The 18,048-nt window shown below is 42.3% G+C and overlaps 1 protein-coding gene across 4 annotated transcripts in view; it reads left to right on the forward strand.

The window, feature by feature from the left end:
* Nucleotides 1-18,048, forward strand: part of DYNC1I1 (dynein cytoplasmic 1 intermediate chain 1) — a 183,251-nt gene that overhangs the window by 97,785 nt on the left and 67,418 nt on the right. For all 4 annotated transcript variants that reach the window (XM_015617547.3, XM_015617549.3, XM_015617550.3 and 1 more), the window contains exons 7-10: nt 2,150-2,242; nt 11,071-11,233; nt 12,411-12,510; nt 17,391-17,516. In XM_015617547.3, coding sequence (XP_015473033.1) covers nt 2,150-2,242; nt 11,071-11,233; nt 12,411-12,510; nt 17,391-17,516 — 482 coding nt within the window. The remainder of the gene's footprint in view (nt 1-2,149; nt 2,243-11,070; nt 11,234-12,410; nt 12,511-17,390; nt 17,517-18,048) is intronic.

Raw genomic sequence — 18,048 nt, forward strand, 5'->3', positions numbered from 1 at the left:
TCTTCTGTGCATCCCCATCTCCACTAGTGCCACAGAAGGACCTTTTTTCACCCCTCCTGTGCAGCAGGAGAGCTCTTCTTGCTGACTCTCTGCTGACTGTGTTGGATGCTATCTGTCTTTCAGCCAGTGGACAGAGCAATGTATTTACCCTGGCAAGCTGAACCACGCTGGCTTGCTCTCTAAAAGTTCTTCCTTAGTCCTTATGTGCAGGGTACCTAGGGAAAAGTAGGCACCAAAGGGAGGCATTGTGAGTACCCTACCTTTTTTCCACTTCAAGTTTCATGTTCTGACAAATCCCTGATAAAGGAGTGGGATTCATTAGTTGTGCTTTTAATTCTGGAAATGTCTGTTCATCCATGCTGGATTCTTCCTCCCTTTCTAGCTTGTGAAGCACATGGTTATCCCTCCTCTCTGGTGGCTGAGGAGATGAGCTTTCCTTTTCTCCCCACTGCAGTCACTAGCAGTAAGGGGAGTGATGGCACATTTTCTGCCAAGATTTCTTTGTTTTCCCAATAGGGAAAAGCATATCTGTCCATGCTGAGACATTTCCTTACAGTATGTGTCTCAGCCATGATCTCCAGCCAAGATACTGCAGAATCACAGAGTCACAGAATATTCTGAGTTGGAAGGGATCCACAAAGATCACTGAGTCCTACTAGCAACAAGTCCCCTTTGGGCTCCTGAGAGAAGTCCTAGGGTAGGCAATGTGGTGGGAATAGTATGGTGCCTATTACGTTATTCAAAACAAAATACAGCTGCCTGTTCCTGTTGGTTGAACACAACCTGTCAGCACCACCATCTCGCAAGAAGCCAGGACTGATTACAGCCAGCCTGCACAGCAGAAGGTGCCAGTAACCGACCAGCTGGAGAAGCATGATATGTTTTCCCCATTAGCATGGCAGGTTAGAGCAAGAGGTGTGCCTGGAGAAACACCACAACACAAGGAATTGTATGGTGACAGCGGGTTGCTCAGAGAGCCCCAGAGGAACTGCAGTGCTTTTCCTGATGGCTGAATGCCCCAGGGACAGGACAACATGTGCTCTCTCATGCCATAGACCAACACAGGGTACCAGTGATGCTTGCTATGCCTTGGTGGTATGTCAAGCTCCAAAATAACTGCAAAGTAATTCCTCCATAGTGTGTGGATTTACTCATCCTTACTGTTACTTTTAGGATGAGATCTATTTTCAGTCCTCATAGTTCACAGAATCTGGAAAGCTGTATATCTTTATCCTCTCAAGAATGTGAGTGGGTTGGGTGCCAGCCCTGGGCACAGGGAAAAGGAATCACATTGCTGTAACAAGCTGGTAACAAGTAATGAGGGCTAGGAAGACTCTGAGCCATTTTGGTTCATCGCTGTCTTTCCAGCTCTGCTTGTGTTATATTCTGGTCTGGGTCCTTGTAACTTCAGAGAAACATCAAGGAATGAATAGTTTGCCCTCCTGAATAAAGTGAGAACATGTGAGTGTGGGGAGAGAGGGGGAGGGAGAGATGCATTTGCATAGGTCGGGAAAGGTCATTAAAACATCTGGCAGTAGTAACTGACATGTGTCAAATTTTAGTGTTCATTAAATTTGTATTAATGCAAGAATGATTCCTAAGCTCCAAATGCCACTTTTGGTTGCTGTATTCCCCCAGCTGATGGTGATGACTTTTCAGAACTGTGCCATACTTGTTTCCTTGCTAGTGGCATCTGACCTGAGGTCAGTTTTCTGTTTAACCTATTCCTGTAGGTCAAAAGACAAATTAATCTGGTGAGAATTGAATTGGAAATGAGATATCTGGATAGCAGGTGTCCCAGCTGTGGAATAGCTGCCAGGCTGAAACATGTTTGTGTCTGTCCTCATGCCATCCAAGAAGTCATATCCGAGGTCAAGGAGATATTCAGTTGACATCTGAGATGGGAAGTTATGGGGAGCAGAAGTGGCAGGTGCCCTGTGTGAGCAGATTGTCTTGCAGTCAGGAGGGAGATGTCTGAGAGTGTCACTCTGAGCATAAATATACATGTTCCATGTACTGGGCACTTTGCTTTACCTGGGTTTGCTGCTAGTTCACAGTTGTAAACAAGTCAGACAATTTCCAGGCCCCTTAAAGAGGAGAATCTCACAAATCTTTTTCTTCCTTTTTTTTTTTTTTTTTTCCTTTTCAGAGGATGAAGATGATGAAGAGATGGTGGAACCAAAAACACAGGATGACTTGGAGACAGAAAATCAGAAAGACCAGAAGCAGGAGGTGAAAGAAGGTACCTTAAAAAATCAAAAGTATGACAGATGTTTAAAGGACTGGATCCTGACAGTAGTTACTCTTATAAGTAGTCTCCACTATTAAGAACACAAATATTTAAAGTCACCAGTTTTATTGATTCAAAACCATATGAGTAGCATAAAAGCAGAAAACTGTATCCCAGAGACCCAGCTGGTAGGCCTGAGAAGATTGTGACAGGCATGAGACTTGAGCTGTTTAGAAGAGGCTACGTGTCCTTATAATTTGAAAATGAGTAGAGATTCTTGGATCCCAGTACTGGTACTAATTTGTCCTCTGGCTCAAATATCCTGCTTATGTGAAAGATTTAAAATGGGAATGCCAGCCATTCCAGCAGCTCTATAAAGTTTGTTGGTCTTCAGAGGTACTTGGAGCCCATAAATGTCTGCCTGCTTGAGATGAACAGACTTAAACCTAGTGGTAGTCAGGAATCTTCCAGAAGAAAATAATTTTACTTGAAAAATGTTTTCTGTCAAAATCAAAATGTTTTGTGGGAACTGCCTCAAGGAACTTAAAAAAAGCCCTGAAGCCAGACAGGACCAGCCCTTCTGTCCATTACTCTGCATTGAGGTGCTCTGCATGGTTACAAGAGACGAAAATTCAGGTTACTACTTGTTTCTAGTGCAGACAAGAGACACTTGTTTAAGTCATGCATGTCAGCACTGGATGTGGTAGATATGCTTGGTGTCTCTTTTCCTTTCCTTAGACCTGTCCTAGCTTTCAAATTAGGAGGATGTGAAATTTGGCCTTCCTCATCTAGAAATTTACTAGGGTATTGGCTATTCTAGTGTGTCAATACCTTCAACAGTCAAAGCTCACTCCTTTGCTGAGTAGGGAAAAAGAACTGAAATAGCAGCAGCTCCAGGGTAGAAGGAAATTAGTTTCTTCTCCAGCATTTCTTACTTCTGTATTGCCATGACTGCTCAAAATTCTGTTTAGCTTCTTGAAAGGTATTTTACTTCTTCAGGTAGGGCCTAAGTAATTTCTTGCTATGGTGATTCATTACCAGGATATTTGAGCCGTAAGCTTGGTTTTCCCAAGATAATCTCACTAGGGGAAAAATATGGAGCCATTTTACATGGAAGTCCATGAAATCTTCAACTGGAAACACAGCAGCTGATGCTTGTTTCTCATCCAGGGGAGACTGGTATATTTTTATCAGTATCCAAAAAAAAATTAATCAGGTACACAGTGCCCACACTTGCTGTCCTCACCCACTGAAGTGAGTTGCAGTACCAGCCATACCATTTTGATTATAAATTGATCTTTCTTCCCTCGTTAGAGCATCACAGAAATCACCCACGCCGTAAATTCTGCAGTGTTCATGGCTTGTTTACGTCCTTGTAGAAATGTGGAGAGATAAACTCAGTCCTCCTGCTCCTCATCATTCTGCATCTTCCACTGGCCCCAGCCACTGATGCCATGGGCAGAGGGGAGCAGTGGGCACAGCAGAAACAGGAGTCAGGCAAGTCTGCAAAGGCAGAACTGAGGATGTGAGCAAGGAATGTGTCAACATAGAAAATCTTCATTTTTCATGAAAATTAATATTCTTTCCAAAACTGTGAGGTCAGCTTGCATATGGGATTTTGCAGTCATGGGACCTAACACAGTATCTCTTTTACTGATGGCAACAGAAAGCCATAAAAACCTCTACTAATGCACACAGTGCATAAGCACTGTCCAGAGTTGCTGAATGTCCCTGTAGTATTCAACTTACAGCTTACCCCACAACCATTTATTCCCACAGAAAAGTGATGCCAATGCTTATACACAGGGAGAAAGCACAAACTCCTGCAAGAAGAGAAGAAAAGAAGAGCAAAATAGAACCCTGAACTAATTTATTTCACTTTTTTTATGGTCTTTCAAGTTAGCCTTTTATGTACTTTGCTCATCAGCCACCACTGCCAACATCTTTTATTTCTTTGCTGTGTTTTAGTCAGAGGGCAGTGCTCCCCTTCCCTGCGTAGCAGACCCCCAGGAGCAGTAGATCATCTGGGCTGGTTTAGCACTGGTCTCAGACACTCAAACTGCAGGCTGTAAAAGCAAGGCACAGCTTGTTTCAGCAGAACTGGCTTTGTGAGGTGCTAACATTTGACAGGGTTCAAGGAAGGAGAAAACATGCTCATTGCCTGATAGAAAGTGAACTTGACCTGTAGTATGTGTTGTGATAGATAAAATAGTGGCTTGCTGATGACAGGCATTAAATGCTGTGAATCAAATGAAGCCATTGTCCCCAAACTGACATGGAACTGAGTCCCATTTTTTAGTGCTTGGTGTCATTCTCTTCCTGTTGGCTTTAGCTCTTTTGCCTACAAAATCCCATTTTCCTCTCTGTTGTAATCACCCTTCTCATGTTCTGAGCAACATTCAGAGTTATAAGCCATCGTTTGTGTTTCATGGAAGTGATTAAAACCATGTTACAAGTCAAACAGGAGTTTAGAAGAACATTTCCTGTCGGTGCTGCACTCTGTGTGCCTACTCAGAATTAATAGCTTTTCTGCAAATTAGCACATAATGGGTTAAAAGCATGTTTATGTTGGCATTAAGTACTCTGGCTTCTTTTTCTCTGCAAGGCAAGACAATATTTTGCAAACTTTTTTAAGAATCTCTAATAGACATTATAGTGGCGCCATTCACACTGCTATATAGTAGTTAAGGCTGTGTCAGCACTTCCATTATGAATCCTGTTTTTCAGGGATTTATAACCCAGACGTAAAAATTTGCTCTGGGCTGAAATTTGGTTTCAGCTCAGGGAGCACATTTTTTAACAGATTAAAAAAAATCAGCATGGCCTTTTTTGAGTTATAGGAGTGTTAAGAAAAAATCCATGGGAGAGAGAAGTGCAGGGAGAGAAAGGCAGACCATTTTTGCATGAATATAACTCAAAAATTGTTCAGAATAAAAAATAAAGTTTGGATGCGGTTTGTTCAGTCTCCTCTCTCCAAACCTACATGACAAGAGTGCTCTATTTTTACAATGGTATTTTAAGAGGAAATGTGATTTTTTTTTTTTCTATGTGGTTTATAGGTAGTTCAATTGAATTCTTCAGACATTTATTTCATGCTTAATTTCCTCATCTTCCCCCTGCACACCCCAGAGTTGCTCTGTGGGGTTTGGTGGGATTATTCAGCAATCAGGGGTGTTTGTAGGGTCTGTCCCTGCTTCTGGACATGTCCCAGCATCACTGTCAGGCCCACAGTGCACCTGCCCTGGCAGGGGCAGCCTGTCTGGCACGGCATCTCTTGCAGAACTTCACTGCCAAGGAGGCGTGAAGGGCAGAAGAGCAGCTTGAGTCCCCCGAAGTGGAGTGGGAGATGAAGAACTGACTTGTTGACCACTTGAAGTGTATGAAGCCTTGGGACCACCTTGTGTTCCTTCTGTGAGGCTGCCTGTTGCCACCCAAGTCTCGTGTGCATGTGCTCCCCATTGCTTTTGGAAGAACTGAGTGTGGGATACCTGGCAGCTGCTGGGCTCTGCCTGTTCCCAGCCTCTCCTGACCACATAAACAAGAGACTGGTCCCAAACCGTGGCATCAAGTGGGATGGGGTTTTCCACCACCAGAGAGCTCTGGAGCTCCACCTAAGGCTCCTCATTGTGTCAGTGGAAGCCACATGAACAATGGGACAGGCTTGGTCTTGAAAGTGGGCCTCAACCTGCATTTATCTGAAGCCATGGGCATATCCACAGAAACTTGCACGAAAGTCTGAGATGGGAAAGGCTTGTACCTGCAGCTCCAAAGACCTGCTGCACCCTGCTCTTGCCCTGGCTCTGTGCATGGAGCTCAGGTGTCCACAGAGCAGGCTGGGCTGGTGGGGATGGTTTCACTCTCCACAGCTCAGGCATCAGTATTGGAAAAGCAAGACAGGCTGTGGTGATGTTTGTCATTGCCAGAAATGCCACGGTTTCACTGCCACCAACACCACAGTGAGCTCGGGTGTGCCGACCCATCCTTACGGTCAGCTCAGGCACGCTCAGGGATGGTGTCCAGCATGGCCCCTGCAGAAGCACAGGCCGTGGAAACAGCCCTGCCTGCCACAGTATAAAATTTTAGGCTCTGCAACTTTCTGCTCCATAGTCAAAAGATCCCTAAATAAGGCTTGAAATCTTCCTTTTATCTTCAATGTTTATGCCATGAAGTGGCTTGCCAGCACAACAAAGACATGACACATATCAAACCATGGTATGGAGCACAGCAAAGCAGGATATGGCACATATCAAGCCTGAGATGAAAGTGCAAAGCATAAGGAAAAACAGGAGGATCACAAGGTATCATCAGGCAAGGACTGAAAGCTGCTAAGAGCCACTTCACACTTTGCAGTTCTCACCCTGTACCTTTCAGCCATCCTCCGTAGTCAGCACATCTGAAGTTTACATGGATTTAAATAGATGCTGAAAGAAATATTAGAGCTCTTAAAGGGGTTTTAATAATCTCCTTCTGTCTCTCATTATATCTCTGGGTTGATAACAAGGCTGCTTCCTGCTTTACTATTTTTATTAGTTTGCCCTTTCTTTCATTCGCTTACTCCTTATGGTCTTTTTCTTTTCGTTTGGTTTTGGTTTTTGTTTTGTTTTTTTTCCTTTAATGGACTTGATTTTCATTTCTCTTGTCAAGTTTTTAGAATTGCTGAGATTCCAGAAGAATCCTTATTTATTTACATGTGGGGTGGGTTTTTTTTGTTTTGTTTTGGGATATTTTGGGGTTTTTTTTCTTTATAATTTTAACTCACTTGAGAGAAGACTCAAATCCTGGTACTTGAATATTTCTAATTTTTTTTCCTGCACTGTTTTCCCAACTATTTATGTTATATTTACTACAAACATGCTTCTACTGAATAAGAACAAGCCTAAGGCAATTTTATCTTTGTTCTTAAAGATTCAAAAAGATGTTTTATTATCATTTTTTGTTTCTTTCTGTTTTGTCCAAATAAATTTTTGGACAAAGGACCTGATGTGATAGATGGTATTTCTGAGGATTATGTTAAGTCACTTAAAATGATAAAATGTTCTTATTTTTATAAATACATCTTGAATAAACTGGTTGTTTTCACATCATGTTCAACTATTGTTTCATGTTCTAGACCTTCCTGTTCAAGCACATCTTTCTTTACAGATACACCTCACAATTTCTTTCCCTGTGGTGTCCTCTGTGCATACATTACTCTGTACAGCAATTTAATTTTAAATGTAAATTCCACTTTGTTTTTTACGTTATTATCCATTAGCATGAAGACAGGGCTTCTTTGGCACACCTTGCTGAGCACAGCCCCAGAGCCCTTGCTGCTGGTGGGTGCCACCCATGTCTCGGTGGGTTCCTGGGCAGACACGATGCCTGGTGCTCCCGTAAGGCAGCGCTTGGTGACTTCACATATCCTCCTGCCATGAGCTGTGCAGGGCCACAGATGGGCTCAGCTCCTGAGGGTGGGATCACAGCACAGGCACTACAGTTCATCAGGAAGCTACGGTGTTGGAACAAGAGCAAACTGCGGAGCTCTTTGCAGGAATTTTCACTGCACTCTGGGCAATAAGCACGTAACTTTTAGCAGTGGTAAACTTCACACCGCGCTGGGCTTTGTTCAGCACAGAAGGTTAGATGTGGTTGGTTTGGGTTTTATGCCAAGGAGAGCAGATACTTGAAGACAAATACTGTATTCTTACAGGGAATTTCTGGAGATATTGTCACATCACATAGGTCTCTGTGACAAAACAAAACAAAAAAACCACTTTGATCAGCTACTTATGTTTCTCAGTTTTCCTTGAAGAGAGCCCGTGTTTCTTGAAAGCTGAGATCAAAGTCATTGTAAGCTCCCAGATTGGAAGAAAAATTGCAGAAAATTACATAGGTTCTTTTTATTTTATTTGAGGTAATGGACAGACAGGGAGAAGGAACAAGGAGAAAATGGAAATGTCTCTGAAAGATAAATGGTTAGAAAACCTCCATATTTGAAAGAACAAACCTGTCTGTTTGGGGTTTTTTTTTGCTTATACTTCACGTATTTACAGTAGTTACAGCAATGTTTTACACTGGAAAAAGTAATGATGTTAACGTTCTTGTAAGAAGAGATTGCCTCAAATAAAACTTCAGAGGCAGCCGAATGAAAGAAGAAAATAAGGCTAAAATATGAAGCTTAATATTGCCAGGGGGCATCTGGTGTGTCAGTCAGATGAATGAGGTAAGCTGATTTATGCCCTAAAAACTTTAGCCAAGGTGTTCCTGATGGTTTAATAGACTGCTGGCCTCCCACAGATCATTGCTAACTGCAAGGGAGATTTTGCTGAGGTAGAACTACAATCATGTGTGCCTCCACTGCTTGTGAGCACTCCACAGGTCCCAAGTTGTTTATTTTTTGCCTTTTCCCTTTCTATTGATTTTGGGTTGTATTTTCTTTACAGTTACAGTCAGCAAATGCTCGAGTAATAAATTCACATTTCCAAGCTGTAGAGAGGATTTGATTTAGCAAATAATTTTTTCCATTTGGAGCAGTTTAAAACGAGTTTTCCATTTGCCTTTGCAGTTATTTTCCCCCTCTTTATGCCATTTTGCTGCATTGTCATGCTTGTTGTCTTTGATTCTCGGAAAGCAATGCTTTAGTGGTGACGATGGGATATTGCCTCATTACAGGCTTCCTTGCCAGATGAGTTCCCTCAGTGCCAATTACTGTTCAGCAGTGGATGCTGCAATAGGTCAAGCTGTACTTTTTTGCTAGTGGTTCTTTTCCTCTAACATGCATTGCTTCTGTGTAAAGCACTTAGGGGCAAATTGTGCTCCTGCCTTGGTAATTGTCACTCTGCTACTCAGGGGGGCCATGTGAGGGGATGCAGATATCCTCTGGATGTGTGGAGCTCCACAGAGACCACTAACCTGCTGGTAGGAGGCATAGGGCCAAGGCCATAGGAGATCATCAAAGGCTAAAGTTTGTAACTTATCTGCTCTGTCTCCTGAGGGCCAGATCGCTCCTCCACCTTTTGCATTTCTCCTGCCTTCTCTGTTTAGCTCAGGTGTAGTGCAGAGATTTTGTCTTTCAGAGCTAGCTCGAGGCAAACTTGAGGCAAAGTGTGGTGACAGCAGCCTCTCCCAACCACAGCAGCTCTGAGAGCAGGTATGCTGAAAGCAGGGGTGGCTGAGGATGGCAGGAGTGATGACGGTGTCACTCCCCCAGCCTGCTGCTGTGCCCTGCCATCCATTCCTGTCCTGGGGGCTGGTGGGGGCATCGTGCCCCATCCCGTTGGGCACTGGAGTGCATGAATCCAATGTGAAGAAAAAATCAGATGGAGAGCAGGGGCCACATCTGCCTGATCACTGAAAGAAGCTGTGTGGCATGGCACAGAAACTAGAAAATAATTTTGAGCTGTAGCTTGAAACTGTGTCACTCATTGTTTAATTAAACATTGAGATATGTATGACAGGGCTGGGAGTTAAACTTTGCTGTATGGTGGGTGTTCTCTGAACTGCTGAATTCCCTTTTCTGGCTGCTGGTGTTTTAACCCAATGGGGCCTACGGAGACTGCAAGGTCATTTTCACAGGTAAACACCTCAAATCTGTAGTGTAAAGCCAAATGCAGGAGACCTTTGATCATCTGTTAAACTCTTACATAGTAGTCTCTGCAGTTTTGCAGTAAATCTGTTTATGATATGTTGTTTGTGTTCCTAATAATAAATTTGGAGCAAAATTCTCCATCAACAGAGCTTCTTGTGCTGGGAATTTGGGCTAGGTGCAAGGTTGGTTTGGGGTAACTATAAAGATACTAATATCATTTCTTGGAATACAAGTAATTCTGAAATATAACCAAAATGATGATTCAAAAGCACATGTGGGCAAATGCATAATCAATATACAATATTGCCTCAATATCACTATGACCCTGATAGTGTAATTGAGAACAGAATGTTGTACTGTAGTAACATCCAGACTTTCATTCCCTCTGATGCTCATGTTTGAGTTATAATTTACCAGCAGGTCATTCAACTGATGGAGACATTGCACTGGTGCATCCTTTAAAGATAGCATTTTTCAAATGAAGGCCAAACTGGAAATATTTGAAGTAAAGGTTTAGCAATTCTCTACAAGTAGAGAAGCAGCTTCATCTTGTGGGGGACATGCTATTCTTACTGCTGCCCAAGACAGCCCCTACCCTTCCCAGGGCAGCTCTGCCCATGGCTCGGTGACATTTGTTGCCCTGGGTCTTAGGATTCCTCTGCAAGGAATAACACTGCCTTAAAGAAACTGCTGTTTGGCTGGTTGCTTTCAATTTTGCTGTCTCAGAGAATATCTTTGGTTATTCACTTCATTACTTTGCAAAAGCTCTGAGGCAAAGACAGAATTTATCATTGACACCAAGTAGAAGTTGGAAGAATTGAAGGGAAAGATTATGTGAGACCTTTTAATATAAAGAACTGTAGTATAAGTTAAGAAGATTATTTTATCTTCAGCTCCTCTGACAGGTCCTCTGTTACATAAGTGTTCTGCTTTTTCCAGTTAGGTATTGCCTAAACGTCAGTCATGGCCATTTCCTGAAATAGGAACACTGAGTTTATTTAATTTGGGAGGTTTAAGTGTTTTCCATTTCAGAATAATAAATACATAAGATATAAGATCTCGTCTATGTAAAGGCTATATTCTGGTAATATACAGGAGTATGTTTAGACATATTAAAAACTTCTTAGTTATGATTTTAAGAGTAAAGCTTTGATTTTTTTTCCTGACATGGCTATAGCAAGCTTTCATGTCAGAAGAAACCCACTGAAGACGTTGATTCATTGGGAAAGGGGTGAAATGTCATACTCCTAACTACATTTTCTCATTTTCCAAGCTCCTCCTAGAGAACTGACAGAAGAAGAAAAGCAACAAGTTCTCCATTCAGAAGAATTCCTGATATTTTTTGACCGCACAATACGTGTAATTGAGCGAGCTTTGGCTGAAGATTCTGACATCTTCTTTGACTATAGTGGCAGAGACGTAGAAGAGAAAGATGGGTCAGTTTGGAGGTTTTTCTGCTTTTGTAAAATAAATTTTATAGAGATAATTCAAATAATAGGAAGCCTTAACTTTAAACAAAATGTAACATTTTAGTAGTTAAGAAAAGCTCATAATCTCTTCATGAAGGCCTGGGTCACTTTGTCATCTGAAATCATATTGTAAAGTAGCATATTGTAAAGCTTGTGCTTTACTGATCTGGGTTTTGGATTGTTTGTTGGTTTTTTTTTTTAATTTGACATATTATTTAGCAGGTTTAATTTTTTTGTTTCATTTCTGTGATTGAATTTAAAATTCTGGAAAAATAATTTAAATAGATAAATGTGTGTATATACGTGTACACATAAATGTGTACATTCCAGCAGTGGACGTGTATGTGCATATGATATTTTGACAAATTCAAACTAGTGCTGTTTATATTCTACTACAGCCTCAGGTCTGTACTGGATCCCACTATACCATGCATTGTGGGGATGAAAATGATCTCCCAAAGCATTTGCAATCTAAGCAGCCAAGACGAGAAGTGACAAGTTTTGTTTTCAGCAATTGATATGGGAGAAAAGCAGTAAAACTGGTTAGTTGGAGAGGAAATATTTACATTGCAACAGCTATGTATCTGTTGAATCCTCATGGGAAATTAGTAGCTGTGTTGCATGGAAGTTACTGGAGGTTAACCCAGAATATCATCCCTGTGGGCCAGCTGAGTGCATCAGTGTGGCAGTGTTGGGCCAGCACTGAGCTTCAGCCTGTCCTTGCAGTGTCACACAGCATCTGCTGTCTCCATCTCTGGGAGGAGGTGCTGCACCTTTAAGATTTCAGGAGTCAAAAGTAAGAGGGATTTGGTTAGAGCTTGGAGGTGAAGGTTCAGAAAAGGGAGAGCTGAGTTCTCCTGAGTTCATCCCAAGAGAAAAAGAGGCCACAGATGGCCCAGGGTGACTCAGAAGAGTCAGGCAGGCAGTGAGAAATTTAAAAATGTGGTTTTGTGAAACAGATCTAAAATGTGTTCCTTGTTGCATCATTTTCAGCCAGACAGTCAGTGAGAGGAATTAAATCAAGGTGGCAGACTTCCCCAGGCTGAGCAGAGATCTGAGAAGTAGTCAAAAACTTTCTCACAGCTTTTCACAGCATTTGAACCCTGGTACTTGAAAATGTGTCACTTTGTTTGAATTCACACAGAGATGTTCAAGCAGGAGCCAACCTTTCCTTTAATCGGCAGTTTTATGATGAGCACTGGTCAAAGCATCGTGTGGTCACCTGCATGGATTGGTCTCTTCAGGTAAGATGAGAAGCTGGGAGATACCTTTCCATACCACTTCCACTTCTCCCTGTAAAACTTCTGGGCAGCTTCTGTTTGCTCTTCTTTATGCAGAGAAGGATGTTAATTCTGAGTTAACAGCAGGGCCCTGTGTGAACAGAAGCACATTTCTCTGTAAAGAAGAGTAATGAACAATAATGAAGCTGTCATTTTTTTGTATATGTTACTTAGTCTTCAAATCAGGATGTTGTGTTGAAACCTTAGATTAACAAACTTACCAAGATGAAGTCTTTACTTTTCCTCCCCCTTTCACTACTTCAGCCAAAAATGGAAATTGTTTTAGAACAAAAGGTTTAAAATTAAACTAACAAAAATTAATTTATTAAATATGCATAACTATATATAGTAGCATATCAAAATAGAAAAAATGGTGAGAAAATTATCTAATATGCTAAAACTAAAAATGTGAAAATATCTGAACAATATGGAGAGATGAAAAAGAAGTCTTTCAGAAACTGCTGGGTCTTCTCTTCAAGTGATGGAAGAGGAGGCTGCAGCTGCTCTGGGTCATGCTAAAGCAGCATGCCTGGAATGTACCCAGTTTCTCTGCAGTGCAAAGCACTGTCATTGGAAAATAAGACTCATGATAGACCTGCTTAAGCTCTCCAAAACCAATGTAATCACATCAGCAAAGTGCAGAAACCAGTTTAATTAGTTACTCTGTTGGGGAGCTAGGATTAGCAGACATTGTCACAGGTCCTGTTAAACGAATTTGGTTCTGGTTTTACTCCAGCCCCCCTTGTCCTGTTTCATCATTGTTAGCCTGTTCCTAGGTTCTAGCCTGGAGCAAAGCATCTGGTTTCCCTGGGGAGAGAACCAGGGAGACAGCTTCTAAATCCACCATACAGATATAACAAAACTGCTCCAAGAGGACATTGAGTTGAAAAATGTGAGCACAAGCCAGTCTGCCTGCTTGGCCCCAAACCCAGCCTCAGGTGTGCCATGGAGTCTCCAGAGACCTGGTGCTGCCTGGTGTGGGTAGCAAAGGTGCTATAGATGTAGTCAGCCCAGTGTTATGAGCAAGCTTTGCCTAATCTTAAAGGAGCAGCTCTTTCTGCACCACATTAGACATGCACATGGAAAGAGCAAGTGCTCAAGGTCAAGTACATAAATGTTGTGTGCAGGCTGGAGAGAGGCAGTGGATAAGGGGCACAGGAACTTTCAATCCATGCTTCTCTCTTTCCCCTTGAAAAGGCAGCAGAGCTGCTTCCATCCCGCTGGGTACTTCCCAGGCAAGCTGGCAGTTGACTGCCCAGAGGATGTGGAGGCAGCAGGGGGGAAGAATCAGGGGGTCCCACTGGGCATGGCTGCTAGGCTGAGGAGGTCTGGGTGGTGCACAACAGCCAGCTGCAGAGAGGCTTCTTGTAATAGCCAGCTTGCACCCCATGTGTGCAAGGATTGAAATGAAGGATTTATACCTTTGCTTTCATACAAAATATCAGCCTAGCAACAGGTATGCACTATTGTGATGTGGGTGGCCTTTAAGCACATATGGATTTCCACAGAAATCAAATATAAGCCTGAGGAAACACTTATCTTAGGTTGTTCACTTGTTCAGGGGCTGGAAATTACATGGAATTCTTATCTGATATTTTCCTAACAGGCAGCTCTTACTGTATTCCCAGGGCAGCAAGAAAAAAAGCCGCCTCAGAAGAGCACTGCCAAATGTAATTGTTCAGCCCCTGGGGCTTGAAGGCATGTTCTGCTTCCCACCTCTTTGTTCCAGGGTGGCCTCTCCTGCCTTCCTCTTTGTTAACTCCTCATGCTCAGCTGCCTGGCACCCCAGCAGGGGCTTCTCTGTGTGGGGGGCTTCTGCATGCTGCCCTACAGTAGCTTGTGAGTATGGAGTTGCCTCCTCTCCTTCCTGCTTTGAGTTATTTGCATGGGACAGGAGCTGGAGGCAGACAGAGCTATTTCACCTAACCACCAGCTCTGCTGCTCACACATGCTCCAGGACATGACAGTGTCCACTGTGCCAAAGAATAACTTGAATAATCATGGGAACTGCAGAACACATTGCTCAATTTTCTCCGATAAAACTGCTGCTGCGAAACAGCCTGGAGGAAAATAGAAGCTTAATCAAACAAAGGACATTGATGCATTGATTAAACAAATTATTCTTTTCCCAGTCACATGTAGAATATGGTCTTGAACATGTGGGATCATTCATACCATTCGATTTTAACCCTCTAGCCCCTTGATTCTTTCACAGAGCAACAAGAAAATGGCTTAGAGGCTTAAGGATCTTAGAGAAAGGCCCAACAGACTGCAAGTAAACACAAAAGAATTACAGCATTCTATCTTTACTCTGTCCATGGGAGCTAACTTAGCCTGAAGCCAAGAAAACCGTGATCTTGGGGATAGGGATGTGTCTTTCTTGACTCTCAGGCAGCAGCCTTGAATGAGGTTTAGCACAGCACCATTTTCATGTTGTTTTCAGTTGCAGGACATCTGGGCACCTGGTGAGGACTGAAATTGAGTAAATGGAAGTAGACTGAGTGGAGCATCGGAGTGTGAAGTGCCAGAGAGGATTTAGGGTGCTGCTTTTAGCTGTTCTTTTAAGAGTCAAAAAGCCTCATAATGGAGTTACCCAGCTAGGCATAAACTTTAAACTGTGCTTCCAGTTGAATACATAAACTGATTGCAAAATCTACCAATAGACCAGCAAGACTTGAGTCAGTGTTTGTTTATGGCCAGACGTGCTGCTAACCACGCTCACTAAACTTCACAGGAGCATGAACGAGCCCCAGAGTGCCTCAAAATTGGTACTTTGGACCTGATCACACCCCCTAGCTGGCTGCAGTCATGCTGGCAGGAGGGCTTGTTGATTCTGTCTGCCCACCTACCTTCCCCTTCATGACTGCAGGCTCAGCCACTCGTGTGAATGTCCCTGACCTTCTCAGCCAAAACGTGGTGCCCTGTCAAGAGCCTGCTGCACACTCTCTTTACTTGGACATGGGCCAGCGTGGGATGAAAAGGTTCAAAGGAGAAGCAGAGCTTGCTGTTCAAAAGTGGCTGTAAGCTCTGTTGCAGGAGTGAGAGAGGAGAGGGGTAAGATGGATGAGAGCAGTTGAGGGCAGAGCTGGCGCAACTGTGTCCAGAGAGGAAGTATCTCAGGTGTGGGATTAATCCTCCCTCAGGTGTCCTTCAGGTCTTGGTGAGGGAGAAGACATGGTTGGTCTACTGCTTCCTCTAAATTCCATGCAAGTGAATTGGGAGCTAAATCATTCTTACAAGCTGTGCCAGCAGCCAGGGTCTGCAGGGATGTAATACAATCCAGTCAGAGTTTCCTTCAAATGGGAAAGGGGTAGGCTGTGGTGTCCATGTGTCATTGCTGATTCTTCCACACATGGGTCCAGGCTCATTTGGAGCTATGAGCTTGAATAGAAAAATCATCAGCTCTGTGATACATTATCCATGGAAGTGTACAGAATGTGGGAAGCAACAGCTGCTGGTGGCAGAAGTTACAGCTGTGTGCATTATTTCTTCCGAATGGATTTTGAGAGCAGAGAGGTTCAGACCCCAATAATAATAATAGAAAGGGTGATGATTTGGGATTTCTTTTATTGTTAAAGTGCCTTTGGATCAAATTCACGGCTTCCAAATGAGAGTTTCTTTGTCCTGCTTCCTTTGAATCTATCAGCTGCACTGTTCTCCTGTAAAGTGGTAGATGGTTTGTCAGGAATTTACCTGATAAAGACAAAAAGTGACAATAATTTGCAGATACTGAGAAATTTTGAGGGAAAGCATTTCTAATTTACAAGAGGAGAGTATAGGTATTGCAGAACTTGGGTTGATGACTTGTCTGCAGAAGCCACATGCTTTTCTCTGGGCATGCCATGATCTCCACTGCCTTATCCCTCTAAACAGGAAAATATTTAGAGGGAAGGACAGAGGTTAGGGGAGGTGCCTAGTGTCAAACCTGTGAGAGTGGACAACTGGGAATACTATGTAGACAGAAAGTAACTAATTGTGGATAAATTGTTCCTTCTTCTGGTGTTTTAGAATGATGCAAGGTCATCAAGATAGTGTGAAGTTCTGATTTTTCATGTATGATATTATGTATATATAGAACTGCATATATAAACAAGGTAAATAAATATGCGTGTTGCATATCTACGTCTATAAAACAGTGGATAATGGGTAAACAGAAAATTGTGGCTCTGATTTTAGAGCCCTCATTGCATGAGTCTTACTGAATCTGTGGAATTCAAGGTCACCCTGTGCTTTACAAGATGACCTCAGCATCTTGCAAAATTGAGCTTCTGCGAAGAAAATATTTTGTTTGCCATTTGAGTCATCAAGAAGAACTTTCAAGTTGATTCTGTGCATAAGTGAATAAGAGTTCGTAATGAAATAAGAAAGAATAGCTTTCAGGAATGCTTAAAAAAATGTGAATTTCAGAAAAAAAGCGAGTCAACCCTATGGTCATAGTGTTTTATTATCAAAATCAATTAAGATAGTAGTTTGTCCCTGAAGAGATGTTTAAGCAAATACAATAAAATTATTAAAGCTTTCAAAATTTTCCTTTTCCTTCCTTTTCATTCCCTTTATAATTATTTTGCTAATTGTCTTTTCTTAAGAATTATCTGCAGAAAATAGCATTGCCTTTGGGATATTTGAGAATAACTGATAGAGAGAAAGTATCAGGGGCTTTAAGTATGTTAGGGATGAGTAAAATGTAAAACCAAAATGAAGCAGAATAATATGATTGAACTAGCATGCATTTTAATTAAAACCAGATATTGCACATTTAGTGCAGATTATTTCTGTCTGATATGATTTTGTGTAGGTTTTTCATCATCCGTGTTATTTCATTTGCATTTTCTTCTCCTTTCTAGTACCCTGAATTGATGGTTGCATCTTATAACAATAATGAAGATGCTCCACATGAGCCTGATGGGGTAGCCTTGGTGTGGAACATGAAGTTCAAGAAAACCACGCCAGAATATGTGTTCCATTGTCAGGTAAGGCTGAAGAAGCCATTGATTTTATGCTAGACAAAACAATTTACTACATGGTGAATCTCCCCACTGTTCACATGAAAAGGTTAAGGTTAAAAACAGGCATTTTTAGTAAAAGTGACAGTCCAGTGTTTTTAGAAGGCAACCAGCCTTCTCAAACAAAAGCCTGTCAGGGCTGCATATCATTCTTCATCTATTTAAAACAGTCCCTAGGAGATGTAGTTCATAAATCCCTCGCACTTATGAAGTAACTGTGGTGTACCACTTCCTCATCCAGGCAGTCACACATGCTTTCCCACCCACGTTAACTTCCTCGCATCCTCTGCACTCAAGCTGCCTACCCTTGCCTTGGTTCTGCTCAATATCATGTTTTCCCTTTAAAATTGGGTAGTAAACTTTGCATTTTTGGACATGTATCTGACTTCCAGCTTGATCAAAATGGTCTCGATTTCAAGAACTACTCCACCAATTCCTTCAGGTCAGTCAGTTTGACTGTACTTTAGGTCAGCAAAATAGTGCTTCACTTCACCCAGTG

The sequence above is a fragment of the Parus major genome, chromosome 2 (assembly GCF_001522545.3).
Source record: "Parus major isolate Abel chromosome 2, Parus_major1.1, whole genome shotgun sequence".
Lineage (NCBI taxonomy): Eukaryota > Metazoa > Chordata > Aves > Passeriformes > Paridae > Parus > Parus major.